Source organism: Rhododendron vialii, chromosome 4a (genome assembly GCF_030253575.1).
Source record: "Rhododendron vialii isolate Sample 1 chromosome 4a, ASM3025357v1".
In the NCBI taxonomy this organism is placed as follows: Eukaryota; Viridiplantae; Streptophyta; class Magnoliopsida; order Ericales; family Ericaceae; genus Rhododendron; species Rhododendron vialii.
In genome coordinates this window covers 6,411,177-6,423,316 of record NC_080560.1, presented here as the reverse complement: position 1 = coordinate 6,423,316, position 12,140 = coordinate 6,411,177, and the positions used below count along the sequence as shown (strand labels likewise).

Here is a 12,140-nt window from a genome sequence, read left to right as displayed (position 1 = left end):
TGGAATTAAGGTCTCATTCCGCTTTCTTCCAAAATCTTCTTTTTCAAAAAGAATATAATTTCAAACTCAAATATAACGAAAATGAAAAATAATTTTTTAATATTTTTTGCACCGTTTAAAATATCTCAATGAGATCTATCAAACAAGATCCATATTGGTAGAAAAATTATTTACATCAACATATGATTTTTGACCTTAAAATTACTCCCTCCGTCCCATAATATTTGTCCGGTCCGCGAAACGAGGACTACAAAATAATGCATTTCTTTCGAGAAAAAATTTAAATTTTTTTCATAAGTTAAAAGAACTCGTCGAGATCTAGTAAATTGTTGAATTTTTTTTCAACTTTTCTCACAAAAATAGTATTATTTTTACGTCTCCGTTTTGCGGATCGGAAAAATATTATGGGACGGAGGGAGTACCATTTTTTTTCCAATACCTTCTTCTTCTTTTTTGGGCGCGGTTATTCGCAGCCCCGTATTTTTTCCCATAGCCCGTTAAAAATTTTCAATTATACTCGACAGTTAGTTACCGAAATTGAGATACATATTCAACATCCAATTACCGAAATATAATATTTTTTTCAACAGCTATTTACCGAAAATATATGTTTGGCAGTTGTTTACCGAAGATTAAACATATTTTCGACATGTAGTTATCGAAATATAATTTTGTTTTCAATAGCTATTTACCGAAATATTATGTATGATTTTTAACAATTATTTACCGAAATACAGTGGGCCATGAGAGAAAATACGAGGCTGCGAATAGTGACGCCCTTTTTTTAAAGTGGAACGCCACCTAACCCCTTCTCTCTAAAAGTCTACGGTTTTAGTAGTAACCTTTCGTTTCTTGTAAGCTCAGAGTGATGAAAAATTTTCTCACAATGAAAAGAAGCAGAGCAAGCACGCCCAACGCGGCGGCGATGGGTCCCTCCATACTCTCTCCATCCCACACTTCATTCTAATGGAGATTCTGAGCAAACTGCCCATGACGACAATCTGCAATTGCAGGTGCGTATGTTCATATTTCCGCAACTTGATCTCAGACCCTCAATTTGCTCAACTACACCTCTCCAAATCACAGCCCTCCCTCTTGCTTCGTTCCTACTATATGAGGGAATCTTCCCTGTGCTTAGTAGAATCAATTGATCCCTGCGTTGTGGATAGTGGCATAAATGGCGATATTCGTGTACCCGATAAAGCCCTTTTGAAGTTCAAGCCTAATTGTGATTTACCCATTAAGGGATTAGAGGTTTTGAGTTCTTGCAATGGCATAATTTGCCTCTACAAGCCTAGGAGTTATGACCCATATGTTATATGCAATCCCGTTGTTGACGAGTATGTGATTGTGCCCCAAGTAGAAAAGGGTTCTATATGCGGTTCTGGGTTTGGATTCAGCTCAGGGACTAATCGATACAAAGTGTTGCGGTTCTTATCTTTGAGTGTAGGGTTTGGGTCACCGGGACTAATCAAGTTGGAGGCTGAAATCAACACCGTAGGGACTAATTTGTGGAGGGGAGTTGGAGATGCTCGGCTTTATCTGCATTTGTATTCTGGCGGTTGCTTTTTGAACGGGGCTCTTCATTGGATTGTCCACGACACCGAAAATTGTTTCGAATCGATGTGTTGTTTCAACTTTGGGAAGGAGCGATTCCAGCCATTTCCGGGGCCATCTCAATTTCATGGACTTCCTGGACAGCTTCGGGTGGATACAATGAATATGGGGGTGTTGAAGGATGGTCTGTCAGTATCTCATCATACTGCTAGTGATATGCTTGAAATATGGGTGATGAAGGATTATGCGGTGCAGGACTCTTGGACAAAAGATTTTGTCATTGAAATCCCATTTTTAGATATTTACCCTGGCCTTCTTTATCAACCGTTAATGGTTCTGAACAACGGGGAAATCTTCATGGTATTTGACTCCGTTCTGTTTTCTTGTAATATGAGGGACAGAAGTATCAGAAAGGTCAGGGTCGGTAGAATTTCATCCGTCATCATTGGAGCAACGACATACATTCCAAGCTTTATTTCACTAAGGAAAGCTGCCACAGACAGGGAGATACCCTTAAGTTAAGGTACTCATGCATTCTGTTGAATTTGTGTAGTCTTAGCAATTTCTTAATCAATCCATCATATGACAATGCAAAACGTTATTTTCTTGTCTTTTTGTTTTAAGAACTTAAATGCGCGGAAAGTTTAAAAGCCCGTCAATCGAAGATTTGAAGTAGTACTGTTTGGTCAGGGGAAAGGGGTGCCTAACACTTGTCCTTTTCTTACTTTAGCTCCCAAATCTAGACCCCTCTTTGTTTTCATAGTGTTTCTAAAACTAAGTGGTGACTCCAAAACTGCAGTGTGTCGCAATGGGCACTTCATCGATTCCAAAGACAAGCCGCAACAGGTGTCAAAGCGCGACGTTCGGTTGAACAATCTTGTAGCAAGAATGCCAACTCCCACAGTGACTCGAAAGAGGCCCCGCGTCCACCGGTAGGGCATCCACAGAAATGAATTGCGTTCAGATGACACTTTCCACTTTCCAGCTTCTTGGTTTGGGATCTTCATTTCTCTGTTTTCCTAGAGAGATATGTTGTTCAATGAAGGGCTTTTCTTTCTTGTTTAGTGAAGTTTAGCTCGCTTTTCATTTTGATAGGAGTAGATGCTTCCTGTGGCAGGGCACTCTTCATGCGAAACTAATGAATGTCGAACTATTGGTTAGATTGTGTTTGTGAATATTACTATGAAGAAAGATCCCCTCAGAATTGTGTTATTATTATGTAAAGGATGATATGTTGTCGATAGTTTATGAATTTATGTGATCAATCATTCTACAACCATAAACACTTACACAAATATTTATACAAACTCACTCATAATTATATTGGGGCCCACACACACACTTTTAGTGTGTGTGGAACCCACCAAAAAATGTTAGTGCGTGTGTAAAGTGTTTGAGGTTATACAGAGTATATAATAATTGTACGTGTGATTTGGGTTGGTCCTCCCGCGTTAAGACTCTAAAAATGAAACAAGTTTAGTTCTTTCAAAATAGTACTCCAACCTTTTTTCTTCTTCATCATTTTTTTTTTTTTTGAAGCGTTTGTTATTGTTTCAAAAGATCACCATGTAAGTTTGTCTCCAGACTCTCCACCTGCCTATCTTAGATATATGTAGGAGTTGTAGAAAATCAACTGATTTCTTGTGTCATAGTCGCGGCATAATAAATTTTTTTTCCAAAAAGCACTTGTGGTATATGATCATACAATCCCTCTCCGGAATTGGTAATGCCACGTGGCATTCTGTCATTTGATGGCTAAACTTCGGTGAAAACACGTGTTCGTTTTGGGTCTAGAGACTTAATCCCACTCTCTACGCATTATAGTAACATTTTGACCTGGGAAAAAAGTTCATCAACGAAGGTGACAGAATGCGCTCGTAAGTGCTTTGAACTTAAGAAATTACAGTTGGAGCCACCGCCAAGAATGGGTTATTCGTCCTTGGTCTTTGAGCCATTTGGGGTTCAATGCTTTGCAACTATTGCACTGTTCTTCTAGATTGAACAGAGCAATCAATTGCAATTTTTAGATAGGTTTGTTTGTTTTTTTCTTTAGGATTGAATTTCAAAAGGGTTTTATCGGGTATACAAATATCTCCGCTTATGCCACTATCCACAACGCATTGATCAACCGATTCTACTGTGAACAGAGAGAAATCCCAAGAACAGTTGGAAAGCAAGAGGGAGGGTTGCGATCTAGAGAGGTGGAGTTGAACAAGTCGAGGATCTGAAATTAAGTTGCGGAAATATGAACTTACGCACTTGCAATTGAATATCCACAAGAATGGTATTTGGGATAGAGAATATGGTACTGGGCGCCATCGTTCTGTTTCTTTTCATTGTGAGATTCTCTTTCACCTGCCAAGAAGAAGCAAACAGCACATGGGTTAGTTTGTTTTCATCGAGATATCATGATATCATCTTTATATATCTCATAAAAAAGGTACCCATGCCATGAGCGAGGAGAGATTATTCCATGCCCTTGGGCACCGTCACGTGGTGCCCTACACCCTTTTCAACCACACATTAGATGGGGCCACAGACGGACCCAAACAGGCTAATTTCACTGACAGCCCTCAACTATGAATGTGGATCACTTAACCCCTCAACTCAAAAAGAAACCATGAAACCTAAATGGCATCCATTTTACGGAAGTGTGAGACATACACTATTTTCAACAATCAGAGGGAGGGTAGATAGCATTCATCCTCTTTCGAAGAGGGCAAACAAAATCATTCTCATGGAAGAAGTGACCTGACCTAAATACAATCAACTATCAAAGCCTAAATGCCACCATTAGATGCGGGTGGGTATGGAAGACAAGAATACTAGAATAGTTTGTTTAGGGGGAGAGATAATAGAAAACCAAGTCAAAGTGGTTTAATGGTGCGTACCCTTTCTCATCACCGTAGCATGCCATAAAAATAGGCTCGATGTTTGGTACTATTTGTGAAGAAGCTTTTACATTTAACCCGCATCAATCTCATTGTTTTTCGAAAACTCCGGCATCGATGATGGCTTTGCCATACCCTCTTCCATGGTGTGGGGGAGCTCAACTTATAGCAACTGTCCACAATTTTAGATGGTATTGGAAGATCATCCTCCAATTCTATAGGGATTTGAGAGGAGATTGCACGGCTTAAAACTTGAAATTGCCAACTCAAAAATATTTTGATATACTTGGACTCGGTAAATACGTCAAAAAACAAATTCAAAGATACTTCGCTTAAATCATAATGACAAAGTAGGCGCACAGAAAAAACTGATCCATTAGCAGCAAAGATGGAAAGAATCCTCTTGCCTCAACCTATTTTCAGCCTCAATTCTGATGCAACCCATCATTTGTTGAAGAATGTCATTTGAACAATTGAATAAAAAAAACAATAAGGATTTGAACGCTACAATTCATCAAAAAATAATATTCAGCTCATTGAGAAAAGTCATGGATGACAAATGAAGGAAACAAAAACAAGAATGCACGAAATAGTCACCAAACCGTCTTAAGGCGGAAAATGTGATTTACAGGGGAAATAACATAATGAAAGCCACAAAGTAACCGATCGTGAAATCAACTACTCCCTCCGTCCCCTTATTATAGTCCAGTATTCCATTTTGGGCTGTCCCTTAATAAATGTCCATTTGGTAAAGTTAGTAGGTAAAAGTTGGTACATTGTCTATTTTGTCCCTAAAAGTAGATTCCATTTTGAAAAGTTAGTGAGTAAAAAGTGTAATGATAATGGGTAAGTAGGAAAAGTGGAGGAAAAAGTTGATGTGAAAGGTATAATGATGATATTTTTTTAATAAGTTGAAGTTACGAAGTAGGACATTTAAAAAGGAACGGAGGGAGTAGTAGTTGGTGAACGAAAGTCAAAACACGATGACAAGATGCCTAAGTCATCTGTTCGAGCTAAAATTCTTTGATTCAAACAAATGTTACTTACCTTGACTCGTAAAAGAATCATTGGGTTTTAACCCAAATATGAAATACCCAACCTTTGCATTCTCTTTTTTTGTCTTTTTGAATGGCACCTTTGCCCATCTAAAAACAAAAAACCAAAAATATAAACAAAGACACTTGGCTTAAATCATACTAGTGATTAAAAGTTGGCACAATAACTGATCCATAATTAGCAGCGAAGATGGAAAGAGTAGTCCCTCGTCCTCAACCTAATTTCAACCTCAATTCTGATGCAACCCGGCCATGATTTGTTGAAGAATGGACATGATTTGAACAATTGCAGAAATTATAAACAATAATCACATATTAGCACGATGATTCATTCAACAATGTACTCTCATCAAGTTAATAAAATGTTACTTTTGCCGATAAAAAAACAGAAACAAAACAATGTACTCAGTTTGTTGGGAAAAGTCATGGACACCAAATTAACAAAACAAAATCACGAGCGAACGAATGAAGTACTCATAAAACCAAATATCACTTTTCATCTTAAAAGGTATACGAACACAACAATTCTAAATAAAAGATGAAACGGACAGGCGGGTGTACACGGCAGAACATATGTATGCAAGAGCGCGCATGTGGATGCACATACATATGTATAGTAGTTGTTGTTCATAACATAAATTCCATCTGGAAACAACCAAAAGAAATATATCTGGTTTTTATTTGGTTAAAATTAACTTTTTTGTATTTCCCTCCTTATATTTAGGGTACATAACACCCCGAAAGCATTCAATAATGCGAATTGTCCTGTCATATTTTCATCCGCGTCTACGTTGAGACACGGCTGTCCCCTAATGAACAATAATAAATAATTTTATTGCATATGCCGAGTGGCGTGCACCTGTCCCATACATGTAGCATTGTGTGTCCTTGGGGTGCCCAACGTGGATTGGTTCTACCCGGCACATTCTGTCCCATATTATAGCAGAACAAGGAAGTTGTCATATGGGGAGCAGAGAGAATAAGACATGAAGAGACTTTGAGCGCGCGTTCAAGGTGGCTCGTGTTTGGTGAGGATAAAAATGTCAAGTCACAATAGCTTTCGTGGCATTATAAAAAGTACTCGTATGGCTTTATCATTAACCTTTTTAAAATGTGCCAACGAAAAACCGAACAACATGCACGCAATTGAAATGCCATACCAAGACCATGAAAACACCTTAAAAAAAATAACCTTAGCCCAAACAACCACATGATCTTGTAACTCACATCGACGTGAAGTTCTTACCTGTTACCCTTCATAGCAACCATGGTGGGCAGAGAAAGCTTGGTGTATGAGCAATTGATTTGGTCCAAAACAGAACTTTGTGATACTTAATTATCTCTGTTAATCCTGTTTGAAGATTATGAGATACAATAACTTTGTCTTTGGAAGATGATTTGTTGAAAGAAATCATCAATACGGTTCCGTCTTGTAAAATTTTTATCGGGACCAGTCCAACTAGCCCATGAGGATATGGTAGCTTGACAAGTAACAACCCATTTCAATGTCCAAGCCCCCGTAGGTATGCAATCTCTCATCACCCACACATTACACGATTACTTGACCAAGGGACCTCGCTAAGGTATAAGAGATTATCCAAAACTCCAGGACACAACATACCATCATCGATGTGACAAGGCAAGGAGAGATTTTCCAATTCCTCATTCTCCACATCAAAATAGCATAAGAATCTTGAACCCATGTCCGACCCTCACCAATAAAGTGCACCATTCAAAAAAACAAAATTAACACCAGATGACGTATAACAGCGAGGGAATGGTTTTCCGTTGTGCCCTCCTCCGATGCTCCTCCATGTATCATCCTTCCCAAGGGTACAAATGTCAATCGATGACAAAATACGGTCATTATACGTTTCAGTATTACATCTCAAGACCTTGTATTCATCACTCGATGGACTAAACCCAAACCCGAATCGTGACCTACAATCATGTGCCAGTTTTGGCAGTTTTGGAAGGACAGAAGGTGGTCGTCCTTGAAGAATTGGGTTACACACCACAATTTCCTTATCAACATCCAAACAAACTAACCCATTGCATGCTCCTAATACTCGTCCTTTATAGCCCTCACGGGGGATGTAAATCCCAGATCTGAATGTCAAGGTGGCGTTTTGGCGGCCTAAACGATCAAGGTCATCGTCAAGCTCGAGAATGCCGAAGTGAGCGGGGTTGGTGGGGCCATCAGGGGGACTGTAGAAGATAAGACTCGGAGGAAGAGACCCCCTCGAGCTATGCGATTTGGCGAAGCAGGGTGGGAGAGTTAGGTTGTGCCACTTCTTGCACACTCTTTCGCATCTAGTGACGGACTTGATATCAGGCATTCTTACTAGAATGTCGAAAATTACATCATCTGGAAGTTCTGAGATGGTGGTGGCTGCCATGAGAGAGAGAGAGAGAGAGAGAGAGAGAGATGCGGTAAAAACCCAAGAGGAGTCAAGCCAAGAGGAGTCCCAAGATGATAGATCGATAAAGGATTCATTAGCCAAGAGGAGTCCCAGTTTTGACAATATGGAAACTTGGAAAAATTTCCATCCACAGATATCCTTTCCAAACTTGTACGACTCGAGGATTTTCGTATATCAAGAGAAAAAAATTTCTTGTGGCTCTCAAAAAGTTACCTTTTAATAATTACAACACAATTTATACGCAATTCAAGGGTTGTTTGATATTTGATAACTCCTATTTAGCTCATAAAATTGAAGATAAAAGTAACAAGTGATTAAGTAGGTTTGATAATCACATTTTACATTACTTAAAAGATTAGTGGCTCTTAAAATACCACTACCTTTCGCACCGCCACGGCGCCACCACAATCATTATCATCACCACTCTACCACCACCACCACCCCTCCAGCCGCCACTAGCTACCATCACTACATGTACATACTACCACCACCATTCCGCCACTATCACCACCACCGTCACTCCCACCGCCATCGCCACTATCAGCACCAATCCACCACTACCTCAAACGCTTCGCCTCCACCGCCACTACCATGCTCTACCACCTTCAACCACCACTACTACCACACATGGCAACCGTTAATAAAATTAATAGAGAATTACTATAATAAATCACAACTTGTCCAATTTTGAAAATGCAACAATGAAAAAATGAACCACCAAGCAATTGAAATGCCATATCATGAAGACCATGAAACTACCTTTAAAAAAAGAAAAAAAAAAAGAAAAAGAAACAACTTAGCCCAAACAATCACATGAGGTTTTTACCCACTACCCTTCGTAGCAACCAAGGTGGGCAGAGGAAGCTTGGTGTATGAGCAATTGATTCTGTCCAAAATAGAACTTCGTGATACTTAATGATCTCTGTTAAACCTGTTTGAGGATTATGAGATGCAAGAACTTTGCCGTATTTGTTTTCATCGGCAATAAATTTATTCAGAATCATCAATACGGTTCCATCTTTCAAAATTTGTATCGGTTGGATTGGTCCAACTAGCCCACGAGGATATGGTAGCTTAAGAACCCATTTCCATGTCCAAGCTCCCGTACGTATGTAATCTCTCATCACCCACACATTAACATGGCTCGGCCAATGGACATCGAAAACGTATAAGAACTTATCCAAAACTCCAAGATGCACGATACCATCGATTTGACAAGGCAAGGAGAGAGTACTTCCCAATTCCTCATTCTCCACATCAAAATAGCATAAGCTTAATCTTGAAGCCATGTCCCGCCCTACCCAATAAAGTGCACCATTCACAAAAACAAAATCAATACCAAGGGACGTACAACTGCGAGGGAATGGTTTTCCGTCGTGCCCTCTGTATACCCTCCTCCATGTATCATCCCTCCCAATGGTAAAAACCGCAAACGATAGGATATGGCCTCCATGCGCTTCATTACATCTCAAGACCTTATATTCATCACTCAATAGACTAAACCCAAACCCGAATCTTGACCTATAATGTGTCAGTTCTGGCAGTTTTGGAAGGACAAAAGGTGGTTGTCCTTGAAGAATTGGGTTACACACCACAATATCCTTATCAACACGCAAACAAACTAACCCATTGCATGCTCCTATTACTCGTCCTTTATAGCCCTCATGGGGGATGTAAATCTCAGATCTGAATGTCACAGCTGCGTTTTGGCGGCCTAAACTGGCAAGGTCATCGTCGTCAAGCTCGAGAATGCCGAAGTGAGCGGGGTTTGTGGGGCCGTTAGAGGGACTATAGAAGATAAGACTGAGAGGAAGAGACCCGCTCGAGATAAGCGATTTGGCGAAGTAGGGTTGGAGAATCATTTTGCGCCACTTCTTGCATACTCCTTTGCACCTAATGATGGACTTGATATCAGGCGTTTTTACTAGAATGTCGAAAATTACATCATCTGGAAGTTCTGAGATGGTGGCGGCTGCGGCAGCACTAGCCCTTCTGTTCCGCGGTGGTGGTTGACCCGAACGACTCTTTTTGTTCACCCCCCTCTTTGCCATGAGAGACAGAGAGAGAACCCTCACTGTGATCTGGGAGTTTCGATCTTCTTCTTTCTCCTAGTTGATGGGATTGGGTAGAAGTTACTTCTAGTGCGTGAACTCTTGCTAGGATATAGAACTGTTAGGGATTTATAGTCCCTCACCACAAAATTAAACAAGCACAAAGAAAAGTAAAGAACACAAGATTTCCGTGGTTCGGTCTCAATCAAACTCCATAAATAAAAGAGAGATTCTACTATATTGATTGAGTACAATGAGATCGAAAAATATTGAGCCCACGCTCACTAATATTTTTTTTTTATCTCTCCCTCACTCTTTCGATATATTTTTCTTCCTTGCTCTCATCGATTGTGTATCTCTCACACATAAATAAAATACCTAATATCCCATTGGTATTTATAAGCGTGAAGAGATCTCCTTTCTTATTCGGACTAGGAAAAGTAAGTTATAATGCCAAGTATGAAACCCTTTCTTATTCGGACTAGGAAAGTAAGTTATAACGCCAAGTATGAAAGTTTTCCAATTTGTCATAGAATTTGATTCTCTAACCAAAACCGAATATACCGTAACTACAAGCGAATATGGGGCAGCGTTTTGGCGGCGACATGGATCAATTTGGGGCTGTTGTAAGGGGATTTTTTGGGGCTGTATATGGGGCTAGTTTTAGGAGCATATTTGGGCGTTTCCTGTGGGCTGTGGCAGCGACATGGCGAGAAACTGGGGCTGTTGAATTCTTTATTTGTTTTAATACAGTGTTGAATAGGTATATCAAACATTTTTTCAGCTCAAATGTACTTAATTTTTTTAGTTTTATCAAACAATATCCAAGACTTATTCTTACAATACTAAGTCTACAGTCACCGCACGGGGTGCGGTGGCCGGCCACCGCACGCGTGTGGGGCCCACTCCAAGCCCCACACAAATGATCCGAGCCATTCAATAATTTAAAAAAAACAATCGAGTAGGCCCCGTGAAAAATCAGCTGAATCTAATATGTGTAGGTGCTCGATTCAATCTTTCATTTTTGAACGGCTCGGATCATCTGATTTTTTTAAGTTTGGATTGAACACCTACATATATCGGATTGCGCCTGATTTTTCATGGGACCCACTCGAATTTTTTTTTAAATTATTGAATGGCTCGGATCATTCGTGCAGGCCCGGAGTGGGCCCCACATACGTGCGGTGACTGTAGACTTATTGTTATTCTTAAAAGACCAAACTCACAGTGTATTAGCTAGAACAAGAGCATACCTCGCAGTCAAATTAAGAGCTCAAACACTTAATTGTCCTCAACAAAGTCCACTAAACAATTTGATTAAGAGTATATCTCAAACGCAAATGTAACTTCATTCAAAAAATTATTTTCTTCTACAATTTACTACTTTTACCAAATTTAACAACTAGGCATTAGAATTTTGAACTGCGGACCAAACACAGTCAAGGAAGTGCTCCACCCACAATAACAAAGTATTGTAAAGGTGAAAGTACATAAACACCCCCGCAACTATCACTTTTCTCGTAAACACCCCCTCACATTTAAAAGCGTCCATAGAGACTCCCTCAATAGATATAATATGAGCTTCATGCGTTTCATTACATCTCAATACCTTATATTCATCACTCAATGGACTAAACCCAAACCCGAATCTTGACCGACAATGTGCCAGTTTTGGAAGGACAAGAGGTCGTCGTCCGTGAAGAATTGGGTTACACACCACAATATCCTCATCAACACGCAAACAAACTAACCCATTGCATGCTCCTATTACTCGTCCTTTATAGCTCTCATGGGGGATGTAAATCTCATATCTAAATGTCACGGTGGCGTTTTGGCGGCCTAAGCAGGCAAGGTCGTCGTTGTCAAGCTCGAGAATGCCGAATCGAGCGGGGTCGGTGGGTCCGTCAAGGGGCTGTAGAAGTTAAGACTCAGAGGAAGAGAACCCCTCGAGATAAGAGGAAGAGAACCCCTCGAGATAAGCGATCCGGCAAAGCAGGGTTGGAGAATTAGGTTGTGCCACTTCTTGCACACTCGTTTGCATCCTCGTTTGCATCTAATGACGGACTTGATATCAGGCACTCTTACTAGAATGTCGAATATTACATCATCTGGAAGTACTGCGATGGTGGTGGCTGCCGAGAGAGAGAGAGAGAGAGAGAGAGA

At 40.1% G+C, this 12,140-nt stretch overlaps 3 protein-coding genes across 4 annotated transcripts; 1 reads left to right on the top strand and 2 right to left on the bottom strand.

The window, feature by feature from the left end:
• The first annotated feature begins 870 nt into the window (after nt 1-870).
• Nucleotides 871-2,748, top strand: LOC131322915 (F-box protein At3g07870-like). 2 transcript variants are annotated; one of them, XM_058354503.1, is made up of 2 exons: nt 871-2,080; nt 2,321-2,748. In XM_058354503.1, exon 1 carries the CDS (start codon nt 967-969, stop codon nt 2,077-2,079), a length of 1,113 nt encoding a protein of 370 aa, XP_058210486.1. In that variant the 5' UTR covers nt 871-966; the 3' UTR covers nt 2,080; nt 2,321-2,748. The 2 variants fall into 2 exon arrangements, with proteins under 2 accessions (XP_058210486.1, XP_058210485.1); XM_058354502.1 differs by having other exon boundaries at nt 2,182-2,748.
• A 4,467-nt stretch (nt 2,749-7,215) lies between these two features.
• LOC131323594 (F-box protein At5g18160-like) lies at nt 7,216-7,842 on the bottom strand. The gene has a single exon (XM_058355447.1). It carries the CDS (start codon nt 7,840-7,842, stop codon nt 7,216-7,218), a length of 627 nt encoding a protein of 208 aa, XP_058211430.1.
• A 460-nt stretch (nt 7,843-8,302) lies between these two features.
• LOC131323593 (F-box/kelch-repeat protein At3g23880-like) lies at nt 8,303-9,977 on the bottom strand. Its single transcript, XM_058355446.1, has 3 exons — nt 8,760-9,977; nt 8,488-8,541; nt 8,303-8,407 (listed from the first exon to the last, which is right to left on the bottom strand). Exons 1-3 carry the CDS (start codon nt 9,975-9,977, stop codon nt 8,303-8,305), a joined length of 1,377 nt encoding a protein of 458 aa, XP_058211429.1.
• Between the last annotated feature and the right edge of the window lie 2,163 nt (nt 9,978-12,140).